At 38.6% G+C, this 17785-nt stretch overlaps 1 protein-coding gene across 11 annotated transcripts in view; it reads right to left on the bottom strand.

Moving 5' to 3' along the window:
* Positions 1-246: 246 nt before the first annotated feature.
* The window catches only part of ESRRG (estrogen related receptor gamma), a 382004-nt gene continuing 364465 nt past the window's right edge, over positions 247-17785 (bottom strand). For all 11 annotated transcript variants that reach the window (XM_085219237.1, XM_085219232.1, XM_085219236.1 and 8 more), the window contains 2 exons: positions 13167-13436; positions 247-3934 (listed from right to left, as the gene is read on the bottom strand). In XM_085219237.1, coding sequence (XP_085075363.1) covers positions 3690-3934; positions 13167-13436 — 515 coding nt within the window. In that variant the 3' untranslated portion in view covers positions 247-3689. The remainder of the gene's footprint in view (positions 3935-13166; positions 13437-17785) is intronic.

Here is a 17785-nt window from a genome sequence, read left to right as displayed (position 1 = left end):
GTGCTATGAGACATTTTGCATATTTAAGAGTATGCAAAATGTCTTGTACCACATCGGAATTCATTCTGACAAGGCTTTATATAGCATTTATTTACACTCATATTGTACTTCAAGGGAAGAGGGTGATGCTCTCTACAATTTGAATGGAAGTAACAAAAGGTGATGCTGATCGGCTTATTTCCTCCCTAGAAAACAAAAATAAAACCAAAAAAACCCCACAACACAAAAAATAAAATAAAAGCAATCAAAAGTGGAAGCTTGTTTAATATTGCTCTACCATCATCCTGAAAGGCATAATAATTTGAGTTACACATCTGAACTGATTGGAGTTACAGAATCATATCTCCTTTTTGCATTTAACAATATATACAATATAAAATAAATACATTTACACAAATGGACATTGGTTGGAGCACACGGTATGATACACATCACAAAAATATACAGTTGATTGCTATACAGATGTGAAGCCCATCTACAGCTATAGACATGTTTGTTTTTATTTTTTGTTCTGTTTCGCTTTTTAACTACTGGCTATTATGCAACTCCTGGATTATTATAAGCAGTTTAATTTTTTTTTTGTCCTTTTGCGATCTTTGCACGATAAGACTGCCATAAAATGTTTTCCTAGGCAGGTAAACAGAGACGCTTAAATAATTAAAATACAATCACCAACACCCATTTTCTCTTCTATAAGAAAAATAGCAGTTTTAATTTTTTATATCTTTTTATGTTATCATTTAAATGCAAAATAGTGGAATAAATACAACAATCTGATCTGATTGAAACAAATGTGTAACTTCTGGGAGTCACACAATCATATTGCTTTAAATAAGAAAAAATTAAAAAATGAAGCAAAAATAGAAATTAAATTGTTATGGCTAAAACATACACCCTTCGAAAATTTCCCAACACTTCACATTAAGTAAGTGGTCTTGTAAGAACTCTTCTCCAGCAAGGTTTAAGATGAACAATATGGTAAAGCCCGTGCAGTTCTTTTAGCTCTAGTTCAGGTAATGCTTTTACAGTCTTGAGATACTTGTTCTTTTGCAGCTCCAAAAATTACTGAAAACAAAAACTAAAATTTGCACCGTGTGCCTTTAACACATCTCCATTTTCTTTTGTGTGTGTTTTTGTATATTTCTAGTCGACTGGCTTTTGACCCTGAAGCCCAAGTTCTTTAATGTGATACAGCAAAAACAATATTTATATTATATATTTATATATATATAGTGTACTTGAACAGTAGCAACTTAAACCCTGCACAAACTTTCTGGAAAATAAACTTTTTTTTTTGCACTCTTACATATATAAATAATCTTATAGAATCAGCACCTTTTTCCCAGGAGTTGTATTTTTTCTGACTTTTTTTAAAAAGGGATGTGCCAATTTCTGAACTCCTATCACAGCTATAAATTTCAAGTTATTGACCATCTGAATGAATTGCTTATGATGATTTACCTAGAATCACACTACAGTCACTTCTCTACTGAGAAAACACAACCTACAATATAGTCCCATATAGCTAATGATAGATACACAGTCTTTTCTAGCACGAGGCCGATGTCGCATCGGCCCATTGTTATTTTGTTTAAAGCACACAACGTAGCAATAGTTTTGGAAACTTGTCCGCACCAAAAAAGTTTTGCAACAACACAGAGCGAGTTAATAACAACATCTGAGAGATGATTGGATAAAAGCTATATTTACAGCGTTTAAAAATTAGACTTATCTATAATCTTGAAATATTCAAAGTTTTATTTCTAAGCTATACATTGGTATTCTATAATAAACTGTTACAGAAATTATCCCTTGTTTTGAAAATATTATGATTTCGATGTGTATCTGTTCATAACGAGTATTTGTTTGGAGTTTCGATCTCTTAATTATTACTAGGAAGAACCTTATTACCGGTAAGGAATAGAATATACTACTGTAATCTCCTGAGGAATTGTACATCCAATATTGTCTCTAATTCTACCCTGTGTCTATAAGCACACACCACAAGAATCCAAACACCACAAGAAGAACAAGACAACAGTCTTTGAATGCAACATAAAAATTCAGAAAAGCACAGCAAACATGAAACATTGAAAAGCTGAACTACATTTCTTTTGTTTGTTAGGATTACAATTTTAATTACATCTGTGTACATAGAATAAGGATGTTCACATAGTACAGGGAGCAGCTACTAACACTGGTACATTGGTATAGCGTTTGATGGAGGTTACTGTTTATTGGTTATTTAGCGACTGTAGTTTTCTGGGGGCATCTAATCGGTTTATACATTAGATTACACCTCTTAACAGTCTTGAAACTGACTGACTTCCATGCTGTGACAATACTGGTTGAAAAGCACGTATACTGGTTTAGCTACTTGTTAACAATTGCAATTTACAAAATAAAATCTAAATTAATAAATAAGGTATAGAAGTGTTAAATCGTTGAATTTGGTCAGAAGTCTACTACTCTGATTTCTTAATTTCGCAGACGTTGGCGTTTGCCTTATTGCCTCTAAGCTACTGAGGGTTTCTCTGTGTGTAAGGTTATAATTTTGCAAACAGGCAGTATCTCATTCATCGACAACTGAAGCAGTTAGAAATCACATAGCAACTATACCTCTGTACAGTCGCTGTCTCCTAACACCTTTATAGATTGGTATTTGACATGGCGTATTTATATGCTAGACTACTCAGATATACTGTAGGTGTAATCTAATCCTTTGAGTCAGTGAACATTTAGTTATAAACTGGAGCTCATGTTAAGAAACTGGATGTTTTGGACCAGACTGGCACACAACATAAATTGCATCCGTGATAATATGCACCTTCCCTTCAACTATTGCTTTAGTAAGATAAATTCCCACATTAATAAATGGCTGAAAACTGGTAAAGCTGGTACAAAAAAATCTCCGTTAGTAAGAAGAAACAAAACATTTAAAAAAATCTTCCTTCAGGATTCATTTGTCCTTCATTATTGTTCATCATTGTTCAAGCCAGCACAAAAATGCAGTATTTCTTTCTCTTTAGTATTGCATGAATGAATAAAGCTTAAACTATTCCCTGAAAAAGTTACATTGTAGCTAACCTAAGAAATATCTGGAAGACTCGAAAAAACAATTAAGGAATCAAATGGCTGTAACTGATCTAGATGGAAAATGCAATGATAAGAAGCAGCCGATGCATCGTCGCTTAGTCGTCTAATTAGAGACTGCTCCTATGAAATCTAATACTGCATTCAGTCAGTTCATCGTGTTGTACTGTACTGCTAGGTACGGTGGTTCTCTCTTTGATTCCTTTGTCATTGGGGACATTATGGTTCATAATAAGTTCACTGGCATCCATATTATGGATTTCCATCCTTTGGCAGGCCTGGCTTCCATCTCTCTTCAATTAGAGACCTCTTTTAAAAAGTTCAGCAGCAAAGGAAAAAGAGAAAAGGAAAAAGAAAAGGAAAGAACAGAAAGGAAAAGAGAGAAAAGGAAAAGGAAAGGAAAAACTGCATCAGAAAGACACAGAAGAAAAAGTTGAAAGCTGCTTCACAGTCTTGCTGCTAAATATCAGTGCAGTCATTTTTTTTCCTTAATTAAACACTAAGTTTCTTTGCCATTATTATCCTGTTTATTTTCCCTTTTTTTTTTTTTTTTTTTTTTTAAAACGTGCATGATGGGAAAGCCCATGATGCTTTAGTCAGACCTTGGCCTCCAGCATTTCCAAAAAAAGTTTGTGCATGGGAACTTTGCCTTCCAGTTTGATGTTGTAGAAATGCTGCACAGCCTTGGTGGAGGTTTGCCTCAGAAGTGGGAGAGTCATCAGCATCTTGCCGGCACGACGCGGGTCTTCCATGTGCTGTCCGGCCTCGTAATCCTGCAGAGCCTCGTGTAAGACGTCCTGAAGTTTCTGCACTGCCTCAACGTCCTCTATGTGCATTGAGTCTGCAAAACAAAGGAGCGACAGGAGGTGTCAGCAGGGCGTGCCAGAACGTCAGGCAGCTCAACGCCTGCACGACTCTTTCCCTGGTGCCGTCCTCTTTTACAAAGGAGAGAGATAATTACGTGCTTATTTTGAGATCAACCCTTAGGACAGTAACTAGAATTGCTGCAGAGCTATAAGTTAAACTCCTGGATAAGCAATCCTTCTCCTCATCCTCCTGAAACCAGGGTACTGGCCACCCTGGCTGTTCCACACGTGTGCCTTGCACAATTGTGAGAAAAGTTATGGGAATGCTATGGGAAGGCTGTGGGAAACTGCAGCAGGCTTCAAGGTTTCAAGGCTGGAAGCTGTGGCCATCAGTGGTGCCATCAGCTACATAAAAATGACAGCGTGAGGAGTACTTCACTGACAGAAGGGAAGAGTGGGTTTGATGTGATTTCCTGATAGGCCTAGCAAAGTTTTTCTCCCTCAGGCCCAGAGAGGCAGCACTGAGTTATGCTCTTTTTTGACAATCCACCCAGAGGTTGCTTTGTCTTGTTATTGTTGGGGATTTGCCTTTTTTTTAACCCCCCTAGATTAAGCACCTGGCCCTGACCCTTTCCAGGTGAGGTGTTCTGGTGGTGTAAGCATTCAGTGAGAATTCTGGGCAAAAGGCACACAGAGAACTAAACTGAGCTGCTATGTGACCTGGAAAGATTAAAGCAATGGAAGTGTGAAATAAAAAGAAAAGATCTAACTGAAATAACTGTAAAACCCTAAACAGCATAAATACAAAGGGGAAGATGTCCCTGAGAACATGCAGTTACTGGACCATGCGGAGATGATTTCAGATGAGAAACCCTAACTCTCCAGTTTTATGTAATCATAAATGCCAAAGAAAAAGCAATGTATTCCAAGGAGGAGGAATGCGAGGAGGGAAGAATAGCTGCAGGGGAAATGGGCTTCCAAACACCTCAATCAGTTATCAAAATTTGGATGGCCTGCGGACTTACAGACCAAATAGAATATCACATGAAAATGGGACTTCTGAAGGGGTGCGCATCCCAGGGTGCGTGACACTGTGAGTGCAACGTGGGGTGGGACTGGGACAGTCAATCCATTGTACTGCCACAGCATCTCCTTGGAAATCTGTTTAGTAGAGGGCTTTCTTGGTATCTTGTGGGGTTTTTTGGTTTGTTTCGGGGTGGGTTTTTTTTTGGAATAAAGCTTCCACACTAGGCAGAATAATGGCTGGGAAGTTAGACAGGGAAGAACCCACTTCCATCACTGTTTCCATCTCCTGCATTAAGTGATGTGCTGGATAAGTATTTTGATTCGCCTCATGTTTTTCCCCCTGCTCATGACAACAGCAACAAATTTTCCATATGCTTCAAATACTTCAATTACATTCTGAGCATGAAGGTGCATCTAAGATTCATCTCCTGAAAGCTTACACACAACTACTTCCCCAGGTAATAAGGCCCCATAGTAAATGCTTTGCTTTTTTACGCAGAAACATATGAAACTAAAATACAAACCAGTAAGTAACAGGTTAACCAAAATGTTCCAGCTTCTATTGTCAAAACAAATGTGCAAATTGAATAGAAAAAAAAAAAAAGTTACAGCTCCTGCTCTAAAACAGACACTTAATTATATACAAGTTTGGATCATTTAGCACGTTTTATTGATTCTGATGACAGTTTATCTGTTAATTACACATAATGGAGTCCTATGGGAATTTCACATGTTTAATAATTCTGAGTCTTAGCGGATACACGCTCTAGGAAGCGTGCAGGGAGACACGCGCTGCAGGGATGCAATACTGCACATCAAGGTGCACTGTGCCAAAAGCAGAGACTCAAAAATCCCTATGCTAGGGAAAAAAAAAGGCCAAGACATTCTAAAAACGATGCCAGGGAAATGGTATCTCTAGCAAAATTTAGTTCTAAGTTAAAATTTTAGTGAGTCCATTCGTCAAATCCATACATTTTTGATAGATTTCTAATATGGTGATCCTGTTAAATAATTGTGTCAATGAGAGAAAATCTCTGAATTCTGCATCCTACAAGCAGGATGTAATCAATACAGAGATGTTAATGCACACAGACAAACGTGACCAATGTCTCAAGCACAATGTCCAACCACCGCACTTTATTTGGAATGCAAACTCCAAACAAATTGCCTCCACTGCCTGACTTTACCAAGCCCTCAGATATTCACAGCTGTAGAACATAGCACAGACACGACGTGCTGCTCGAAGTCATTTCCCAGGCACCATGCACACTTCATGCAGCAGTGACACATCTCCTCCTCCTCTCCCCTAACCCACAATGCAGCCAGGGAACCAGATAGAAGCATTTTAGCAGTAACAAACTCTAGGCAGGTCAAAAGCTGACTCTTCTTGGAGAATTTTCTATACCATACTGCACAGAGAGACAGGTCATTCTGGAGCACATGACTAGAGGTGTTCAGCTTTTAGCTCAGTAGGAAATTGGGCTGGTTCTGTATGAAACTGGGAAACGATCTGCGAGTGGAACAGGAAATGAGGTAAGAAAGCCAGAGGGGAGACAGGCACTTAACAAACAGTGACTACAGCTCCGAATTATTCTCTTAAAGTTGTGATTTGGCTCGAAAGATTAAAAAATGATTTAATGAAATTACTATGATAATTTAACTTCCCATTTATAGAAAAAATTCAAACTCATTTCAGCTTTGCACATTCTAGGGGATGCTAATGTTTAAGTGCAAACTCACTAAATCTGGCTATTTAATTAGACCATGATTCAGCTCGCAGATTGCTCGGGAAAATATTAATCTCTACAAAGATCCTTCTTCAAGTTTTAGCCTTGCAGTTTCGAACTTCCACTTTATTCCCAATATTAAACGAATGTAGATCTTAATCCCTCAGGCGTAAGCCTTTGAAAATAAAGAAAATGGTTGAAAATGCTGAACTAGCCAAGGGGAAAAGAAGAGGGAAAATAAAAGAGAAATCTTTGCAGTAACTACAGACTGGCAGACACTGAAGTGAATTCAGAGCAGGTTAGCTTATTGCTGATAAGCCCAATCCACACCAGTAAGAGAGGGCAATGTCAACAAGCACCACAGTAATTTAGGGAAACACAGCCTCTGTGTGACAGTCCAGAAGTAAAGAAATAATTACAAAGACAATGTGAAATTGGATTTTAAGCTAGGTACAAAGATTTTGAATGTTCTTCCTATACCAAGAAAACCCCCAGAAATTATACTTTTTTTTTTTCTTTTTTTTTTAATTGGCACCATAGACAGTCTGGATAATTTCCAGTTACATTCTAATATCCAAAGGAAGCATATAGGTAGATCTAAGACATCTAAAAATCAATGCCTATATAAAGAATGAAATTAAACAGGGCAGTTTGAAAGTACTGTCATTTGAAAGCAAGCAGGATTTGATCTTAAATGCTCTGAAAAAGAAGTGTCTCTGACTGGTGACACTAGAATTGCTCATCAGGCACAAGATAAGCTGATACAAGGTGCTGCTCAGGGAAGAGTGGCTGGTATGTTTGCAGTGTGTATATAGCGTCACTGAGGAGAAAGCAGAGGAAACCCAGGGGTCTGAAATGAAGTATTTCTTTACATCAGAAAACTCTGGTAGCATCAAGCAAGAAATTATTACAGTGAATCAAGCAGCAGGGAGTGTGCAGCAGTGAACAAATGCATTAAGATGCTGATAGAACACATCAGAGGGGCAAAAAGAAACGAGCAGGGCAAGGCACTTGAGAGACAGCAATCATTGTGCTGCAGAGGGGTGGCTCGTAAACTAAGAACTGGTAAATCAGGTCAGGGAGCTGCAGGTTCCTGGAAGAACTGGATGAGATGAAGAGTGAGAAAGGTACACTACGGTTTTGACTTCACCTAAGAACAGAATCCTAATCTGGGTTATGTCTCAAATAAAAGAAAATTATTTTTTGGATGACATTGCCAATAAAACAAAAACAAACAAACAAAAAACCCAAACCAAAACAAACAAACAAAAAAAACACAAAAACTGCCACAGTATTCACACTGAGGAGCTGCTTTCAGAACTACAGAGCTTCATCACATCCTGCTGAAATGTGAGATATTTATACAGGAAAACTTGCATTTCTGTTAAGTGCTTATCCATTTTAGGAGAAAGACAACAGAGTCATATATCAAACTTCACCAACAAGAATTCCCAGCCTTTTCTAGCCTGGAACTGAACTTGCCTATCATCTGTCTGTCTGTCTTTCCTGAACAGAACTATCTGCTGGGAGCTCATGGTGAGGCTGAGACAAGCACACACAGTATTTTCTCTTGCAAAAGAGTATGGTGGGAATCATCCGATACCTTGATTATTCCACTGGAAACAGACATTTCAATTGAAATATATATTGGAAATTAAAGAGGTATAAACTAGGAATTCCTTGTTCATACAGATTAGAGGCGGTAGAAACCAAAGAAGTGAAACAAAAGCTCATGTGCTTTGTTTTGTGAACAGCATCTTTGTCTGAATGCCCAGGTATGGTTGGCTTTTAAGGAGAGGTATGGAATCTGAAGCTTCACAAAAGTTTCTAAAACACAACAGGAAACTAAGCAGGAGTGAGAAAAGAAATAACTTCACAGAACATGCCTGCTTATTTCAGGGGCTGACTGTATCAGTGGTAAACTGAAAGCATAGGCTGAAGTTAAAACACAGTGAATGATCTTTTTTTTTATTCCTGAAATGTTTAACTTTCCACTATGATAGGTAGTGAGGGCACTAAGTAAAATAATATTTCTGCAACGTAGAACAATTTGCACACTAACAACTGGTTTGAATACGTACTCAGTAAGGCTACTAAAACTCTGGAAGGGGGTATTTGAATGATAAGAGTCGTGGGATAAGACACCAACTAAGAGAGAATGTTGAATGACTTCATCAAAATCCTTTTTATTCACTACAAGACAGCAATAATTGCCATGTTACTACTGAGAGCCATTGGTACACTGCTGTGGAAAGAGAGGGTGACTACCAGCACCTATCTGCTGTGGCAGTTGGTGAACAACAACCAACCCAAAATACATCGCAGTTGGGAATGGTTATTTCCTGTAAGCATTGCAGGTGCCATCTATGTGATTAAATGAAAATGGGCCATGAGAAAAAAGCTGTGTTCATGCAGCAGGAAAACTCTGATTGTCCTGACAATTTCCTTTTCTCAATCTTTTTTTCTCTGCTCTTTATACGAAATTAGATGAAGAAGTTAATTATATGAAGGATATTGCTACTTCTAGTTGATAAAATAAACATTTGTAATACACCAATGAAATGCTCATGTATATATATTTTTATACGTGTCTATTCATCATACATATGTGTTAATCATGAAGTCTAACACTGATAGATACACAAAAATGGCTAAAAATTTTAAAAAATAGCATTATTAGTTAGAAAATAAATATAGTATTTTGTGACATACAATAAGCCACACTCTACACTGGGAATAATGATGAAATCCTATGGAATAAGTGATTTATGGGGCTCTAGCAATTAATTTTTAGTATAATAGTATTATTTAATTCCAATAGCCTAGCTCTGTGTACAGTGTTTTGTTGACTGGAAAGTGAAATGAGCTGTAGGTAAGAACTACATCTACCAAGACAGATCACTGTGCAACTTGGCATCAGTGTTGCTCTGCACTTCATGCTGTTACCATGTACAAGATGCTTTTTGGTTCTTGCTCTTTTGGCACTGAAAGGGTTGTGTCTTTGTGTTTTTTTTAAGAGACAGTTAATAAGAGAGACCTGAAATTGCGATGGCAAGTGGAGGCCCTTTTCTCCTTCTGGTGGCACAGGCGAGACAGACAGTATTAATGCTTAAGATTAAATTTTCAACAGTGCATAGGGTTATACTTCTAAAGTGCCTAGCATCCACATTTGGGTCAGATTTTTCAAGATGCCAGCACTCTATTAGGCAGATACACACAGGGAACATTTTATAATGTGCTAATGTATTTTGACACGTTAGTTACTTATTTTTAGGTCTTAGATGGGAATTGAGCTTCTCTTAAAAATCTGCTCTGAGTTCTGACTCCTGAGCTCTTCTGCAACATTTTGGCCTGAAGGCACAATTTTGTCCTCACTGATGAGGCAATTTCAAAAATCTGCTCACCTGCAACTCCCTGTTTAGTATTTCCTAATCAATACATGGAAGTATTTTGTAACACAAAAAGATGAGGAGGTCACCTTTTACATGCCAGAGTGTGCATGCGTGCACTTGTGTTCACCTGAATGTATTTTGTAAATAGTTCACCTTCTCTTACACACAGGGAAGTAATTGGTACATGCATGTTTTGGAAACCATTCAAAGCTGATTTTCTGCGTGGGTAAACAAAGTGCTTGGCAGTGCCAGATCACGGCGTTTGGGCAGCCGAGGGGCTAACCTGCTCCTGTGCACGGAGGACAGGGAAAGAAAGAAAGGAGAGGCTGGGGATGAGGATGGCCCTGTGGTATGAGGGACCTCTCTGAATTTAAATACCACAGGAAGAGATTCCGGGGGCGAACAGAAAAGGCAGCACTTGGAGTGTTCTCATGGTCAGGGTAACAGATATGCTGGCCAAAGCAAAGCTTGTGGTACCTATTTATACAAAATACAATCAATATTAAGACAATCTACAATTTCTTTTCCTGTTTCTCTATACCAGCAATGAAAACAGCACAACACTGTGTCATAAATCACCAACACAGATGCAGAGCCATAAAACCACCTTTGTCTCCTATTTACAGCAGAGTTAACCTGGGATCCTAGCAGAAAGCATGGATGTGGCTGAAATGCCTGGGATTTCTTCTTCTACTTCATCCATGCTCTCTACAGAATATTTATCTATAGAAATGTTGCTCTACTTTAAACCAGAAATACTTCAAAACATAAATTGCTATCTGATTGATTTAATAATGGCATTTTACTTCCTTTTTTCAGGTATGGCTGCAATTCCATTAACCAACTCCTCAGTTATGTACAAATAAGCTATTTCTGGTTTTGTCAAAATCAGACAAAACTTCAGTTTTGCTTTCTTACTTTAATTTTAGCAGTATTTGTAATTAAAACACTGGGGGCTTGATACTCTGCACGTGCTGTCTTACCTCCACAGGTCGGTGCAGCTACAGTTGACACAAGTTTGATATCTGCCACATGTACAACCTGGACCTGCACTATTTAATGCCAGCCATCAGAGCACTCTGTTGAGAGGGAAGTCGAACGCCTGGTTTGCTTTGTAACTCCTCCATGCAATAGTTTCATTTTAAAATGGCAATTTTAGTCCTTTGCAGATGAGGGAAGGAAATGTTTTCCCTTAAATGTGCCCTGAATTCTAGTACACGAAACGGTATTTCTCTCTGACATTATCCTGGTTGTAATTCCCAGGGAAGTTAATGAAGCTATGGATTATTTTAACACACTCCATGCACAATGCATGAATAAACTTTTTTTGGCAGCAGTGTATTTTATTATTTCTTAAACACTGCATGCCTCTTGAGGAAAAAAAGAAAAAAAAGGCTGTGAATGGTATTTAACACTGGATTCCTGTATTCTAGCTCCCTTCTTCTTTATCAAGTAAGATACAGAAATATTTCTAAATCAAATAGACCAATTTAAAAATTAGAAAAAAAGAAATAAGCCCCCAATTTGGACTCCTAATTCCAGATAATTTTATTGCTCTGCTCCATAAGCATGAACAATCTAGGGCTACTTTCCTGTAGCTGCAAACTGTTCTCAAGTGTACAATTACAGTGGTCAAAAATTTTAAATAAATCCTCAATTACAAAATAGCTTGGAGCTTTGAGGGACATTTCAGATTTTTTTCTCTTCCGAAAATAAAATAATATTCTAAAACCAGGGTCAGAGTTAGCGGGGTGGAGAATACAAAGAAACTAATAAGCATTTTGGCTTTGCATGTTTTTGAATTATATTTCCAATTAAAAATGCAGAGTGCTAAATCACATTACAAAGACAAATAGGAAAGTACAACTTCATTGTTGAAAACAATTTCCCTCCTATCAATCTGAGGATTCATGCATCAATATTGTAGATGAACTGTTAATTACAAAATCAATTAAAAAATTATTTCTAAAAACAGTCACGCGTCCTGGCTCTCAGGGGGGCAATTTGGGCAGAAGGTCTCATCTCACTAGGACCGCGCCAAATCACAAGTCGTCATCCACAAGTAAGCAAAAGCAATCTGGTTTTTCATTTTTCAGCGCGGCTGAGCCCAGCCTGAGATTGATCGTCACATATGGCCCCAGAAAACAAACTGTCAATACCTTGAATGCTGCAGAATTTGAACAAATAGCCGTCCGCCCATTCAAGCCACTCATTGCATCCCATTTAACAGATTTTATTGACAGTTTCCTTCTTGTAATTAAAGGGAAAACTACTGGCCAGCAACCAAGATAAAGTTCAAAGATAGGGTCAAAACAAAAGCAGATGGAGGGGCACGGTGTGACTGTCAATGGAACATAGCATCAGAGCATGTTATTGACACACAGGTATCTAATGATCGGCACGTCATTAAAGAGGGATCTATCGTGAACTTTATGCAAATGCTAAAAGGGACTTAAGACCACAATAAAGCATTAAGGAGACACAAAAGGAAAAACAACAAAGCAAAAACGATTTTTACTTATCTGGCAGTATTCACTGCTTCAGCACTTTTAAATTCAAATGCAGGAAAAAAAAATCTTTCTGAGATTTTTAACACTTTCTGCACAGGTAACAGTAATCTTTGGAGAAGCATTACCACAAATGCAGAGGATCCAAAAGGTAAGGTGGGGTCCCCGTCAGATTAATAAAGAATTTCCTCCCCCCTCCCATATCCTGAATTCACTCTATCTTTTAAATCAGTAGCCGCATTTAAAGAGAACGGATATAGCATATCCTCGTGTATCCTTTCTATTCATTATAACTACGATGATTAGACTCATCTGGATTATGGAATGGATTTAGGAGAAGAGCATCCATATTCATTTGTAAGGATCTCTGCCTGTAAAATACTCTCCAAATCACAGTGCATTACTCTCCACTCCCTTAGGAACGTATTCCCCAATTACTTAGGACCAGAAAGTTCCTCTTAGTTTGAACTGCTTTGTTTGTTGCCTGTTAGACTGAGGGATGATTAGTAACTTCTTGTTCTAAACCTGTATTTAAAACAAGCATGCAGAAAGTGCTATGGAGAAAAGAAAAGTGACATATTAAAAATGTAGCAACCATTGTGCCACTCTGCCAACCTGAATTAGCAAGTGCTATAGCTTTGAGGGTGACAAACTCTTCTTTCTCCAGCTTCATGCTCTTGTATTTCTTTACCAGTTGCAGTATGGCATTGTTAAGGTCAAGAAGGCCTGCCAATTTGGACTGGTCTTCATCCATAATATAGTCTTCAGCATAAACAAGCTCATCCTCAAAAGAAAGTGACCGGTATACAACACCGAGAATCAAAATCTCCATCCAAGCACTCTGCAGAAGGCTCATCTGGTCAGCTAGAGACAAAGTAGAGAATCCTGAATAGGAAAAAAAAAAACACAACAAAACACAAGAAAAATGATTAAATATGTTTGGATTTGCCATAAATCTGCTCTTCTACTTATTTTTATATGCATTGTCATAAAACATACATTTATTATTCTCCTTTCTGATTTTGTGTCTGTCTTCCTCACTTTATTACAGAAAAGTGAATCAACGCAATACCTCATATTTTCTAATCAACACACAAAGTTGTAAACAAGTAGAATTTTGTAGAATCTTTCTGTAAGAACTGTGTTTATTTGGAGAGCATTACAGGGACAGTCTAGGATTTGTACCTTCTTTGCCCTGAAATACTCATATTCAGTTCTAAAATCCCAATGCTGTGGAATTGGGATTTCCTGCCCCTGCTCATCTGTACCACAGTCCAAGAAGGATAATTTAGGAGGGGAAAAAAAGCAGAAAGGGAAGATTTGGTGTTTTAATAGAATTAAAGTGATAAGCACAAAGAGGAAATTTCTCTTTGAACTTTAACTTCAGGGGAAAGAGAAGTAACTCACTCCTCAGAAAAGATGCTAATTCCTTCTGCAACAGCTCCTGCCTCTGCTGCACTTTTTGAAGGAACAGAATGCCACATTATGGTGCCAACTGAACAGCAGTCACACTGTCACCTTTCTGAGGACAAGCAAAAATTTAATAAATGTCTCATAATGAATTTAACTTTTGCTTTCCTATTTTTTTTTTTTTTCTTTTTTCCCCTGCTGTCTTTCCTAATAGGATCATGGGGGGCAAACATCTTTACTGCTTTACCTTTTCAGCCTCTTGTTTACAGTACCTGTTAATTTCTGATATCAAACTGCTAATATCCCAATCACATTAGGAGCTATGGAACAAGAGGGGAGAGGATGTGATTTCCTGGCCTGTTGGTGAGCTGCAGCAGTTTGCCAGTTGGCACCCGCAACCACGAGTACTTAATAAAATCATCAAAGGGGATTAGTCAAGCCTTTCTTAAAGGGTCTTAAGGCATGTCTGAGGCTTTCATTTAGTTGTTTATGGAGGTGCTTACATGTTCTCTGACAGGGTTCCTGCTGCAAGAACATTCTTTTTGCCATTAGATTGCACTTAAATGCATTTTTCTGTTTTGAAAGTCAAGAGTTATAGTCAAGCAGGAATAGATCATAAACTAGCAAATCTGCAAGGCATCTACTCCAAACAAGATTTTCTCTATAGGCACTAAGCAACAAAAGTAATACAATAAAAAAAGACAACCCCACATCCAAACCACCAGGCATCCATAAAAAAAATGAAATATAAAACCGGCTGCATGCTTGCTCTCTCGTTTTCCTCCCCCTTATTTGTTTTCATTTTCTCATACTGTCTTTTGAGTCTCATGATAGAACTGTAGCTCTCTGCCTTCAAAATAAAACCAACAAAACCTGAGCCAACACTGCCAGAAAACCCTCGAGGAGGTGACAATGGAAAATAACACATCTGTGATTAAAATAAATAAGAGAGAAATGGAGAAGAAATAATCGTTTGAGAGGTTATAGGGAAGAATTCGTGATTTCAATTAGCTTCAACGCTTCTGTTCCTTCCCGTCTTTCAAGAACCAGTTTTTCTGCAGCAGCAGATGGACAGAGACCATAGCCTGCAGCACCGTCCTGTGACAGCCCTATTCTCCCTCCCAGACACTGCTGTTAGTAAATAGATTTACACATTCTCCAATCTCCACACATCTTTCTGCCGAATAATTAAAAGCAGGATGATTAGTTTATTGAGTGGAAGGAGGAACTTTTTTATTGAGGTCCATCCACGATTTTATCAGGGCCAGCACTTTTACGGTTGTCATGAGGGTGCAGGCATCCAATTTTTCTTATCTGCCTGATTAATACAAACGCTGTTTCAGGACGCATTAATTAACAGATACAAATCTACGTTCTCATGGAAGGATCAATACAGAGAAGAAAAGAGGCATCAATGTGAATTTAGTGCTGATGATGGAGAAGGCACTCTATTGACATTTACGTGCATAGAAACTTTAAAGTTGCAGTGGAGCCCTTTTGTCCCTGTGATTTACAAATTAACAATTTTTCAGGTATAACAATGTTTCACAGTCTTCCAAGGAGTTTAATTAAGCAAGAAGCAATAAAATCAGATTTGATTAAAAAAAAGTTTAACTTGCAATTTCTTTCCACTCTATTTTTTTTTCTTTTTTCCTGAAACACTACAAACCTCCTTTTATTTAGTTGTCTATTTTAGTACTTTTTTTTTTTTTTTAATAACAAATACTGCTATGTTTCAATAACATTTATCGTGTCACCGCAAAAGGAAATTACATATGTCCTGTGAGGGGAGAAAATAGGATTTTTTATATAATTTATTGTTCTTCACTCTTGAAAAATCTGCTCTCTGCTACAGTAAATATACTAATTGTTTTTATATGACACACGAAAAATCACACGACTTTTTTACAAGGAAAACTCTTAGATATAAACCACACTGCTTTACTCTCCAATAATAAATCAAACAAACATGGTTATTTTCTCCCTGATTGAAGTAACTTCCCCTTGAAAGCCTGCTCAATGAAAGCATGTTTTAACTTTTAAAAGCACCTCTTGTGGGAATATAAAACTGTATGATATTGTAATCTACATGATTTTTTGGAATATGTGCCAGTATCCAGCAGTTGTTCTGCATCCCACCAGTGCTTGTTTAATAGGTGCTCAGCAGGTCACGGTTAGCAGAATAGATCACAGAGGTATATGTGTATTTACATACAGGGATTCATTCTGAAATGTTTTGTGAAGGCTCTGTGTATTCCATGACAAACTTAGCTTTGATTCTCAAGCTCTCATTATAGGGATCCCCTATAACAAATTCCATTCCATGACAAGTAGACATTTCCTATTCTGCAATGTGACAGTTTGAAAAGAAGTTTCCATCTCATGCACAAATGCACTCCCAGCCTACTGTACCAGCCTTTCCAGCACAGCCCCGCGCTACTGCCCATGGCAGGATCTGGAACTTTGTCATGCCCGCTCTGCCTCCTTACCCTCAAGAGCCTTACTAGGAAGGAGTTTTAGGTGCAGACCTGCACAGCGGCTGTTTAAAAAACAACACCGCGCACCTCAGTGCCCTCCTCATGCAGCACATGGTGACAACTCCCGCCTCACTCCCTGCCGCCGCCATGTTGCGCCCAGCAGGCTGTGCTGGTGGGAAGGCCCCGTGCCCTGACCGCAGCTCGGCAGCGCTCGGCTGCAGCAGCGCTCCAGAGAAAGCAGATGACAGCTGAGAATAACGTCATCTGGAAGGATTGAAAGGCTTCTCAGGAGTCAGGTACCCCCGAGGTAATAAGCTTGAAGGAAGCATGTTTTGTGCCAACCCTCCTGCCATCTCCTACCAGAAACTCTTGTGCTTGACAATGATGCCATGGGCACTTGTCAAGGGTTTTTTTTTCCTTTTTGCCTAGCAAACTGATGCACTTTGCAGTCAACTTACAAAAAAGGCTAAGCATTTGAAAGTGTGAAGGGCAAAAAATATCTGACGGCTAGTCTTCAAAAATACACTTTCATTTCAGAAAGCATAAATGTTTATTTCCTGAGCTGAGTGTTGACAGAAATAGGCTGCAGTGCAGGCACATGAATTTAACCCCTGGTAGGCATTCTTTTCAGCATGGATTTATGTGGCTGCATGCAAGCATTGTAAATCTACAGGGTGTCTCATAATATCAGTTAACAATAGCATTGATTTGCTGGTTACGAATTTTCTCCCTTCCTTTTTTTTTCTTTCTTTCTCTTCCTTTTCAGGGACTGTAGCATTCCTTCAGCTAAAAATAGATACTTTTCTACAAACAGCATATCACACTCAAATTGTAATTATACCGTAATGACTCGCTGAGATCACTGAGTGTGCATCGAGAAAAGGTTGATTGAGCAACTGAACATATGCTTACGTTTTTCCTTTCACATACCAGCAAGCCCAGAGCTCCAAGGAAGCAGAAATAAAGAGGTAGAAGGACCCTTGCACATTGATTGGGGGAACAACACGGCAAGGAGCAGTGCAACATGGTGCTGTTGAGTGGGGCTGCAGGAGCCACAGGGCTTTGCTGCTACCTTGCACCGCTTGCTCTCTTTTCACATTGCTCTCAGCTCCATGCTAAGCAGGGAAATCTTTTATATTCCTGAAGATCCTTTCCTCCACTTCATTAAGATGGACTTCGTGGACATGAACTCACTGGGGGCTGCAGCAAAGCAGCTGCAGATGGTCAAGTGCCACAGCAAGATGAGCAGTTCACACGCAGCGCTGCGAGAGCTACTTATTTCTGTGGCTGGACTCAGCCCTGCCATCGTCTGCAGCTCTGAGCATTTGATGCGATGCCTGTACTGGG

Source organism: Meleagris gallopavo, chromosome 2, assembly GCF_905368555.1.
Source record: "Meleagris gallopavo chromosome 2, MGAL_WU_HG_1.1, whole genome shotgun sequence".
NCBI classification, from domain to species: domain Eukaryota; kingdom Metazoa; phylum Chordata; class Aves; order Galliformes; family Phasianidae; genus Meleagris; species Meleagris gallopavo.
This window is presented reverse-complemented; position numbering and strand designations above follow the sequence as displayed.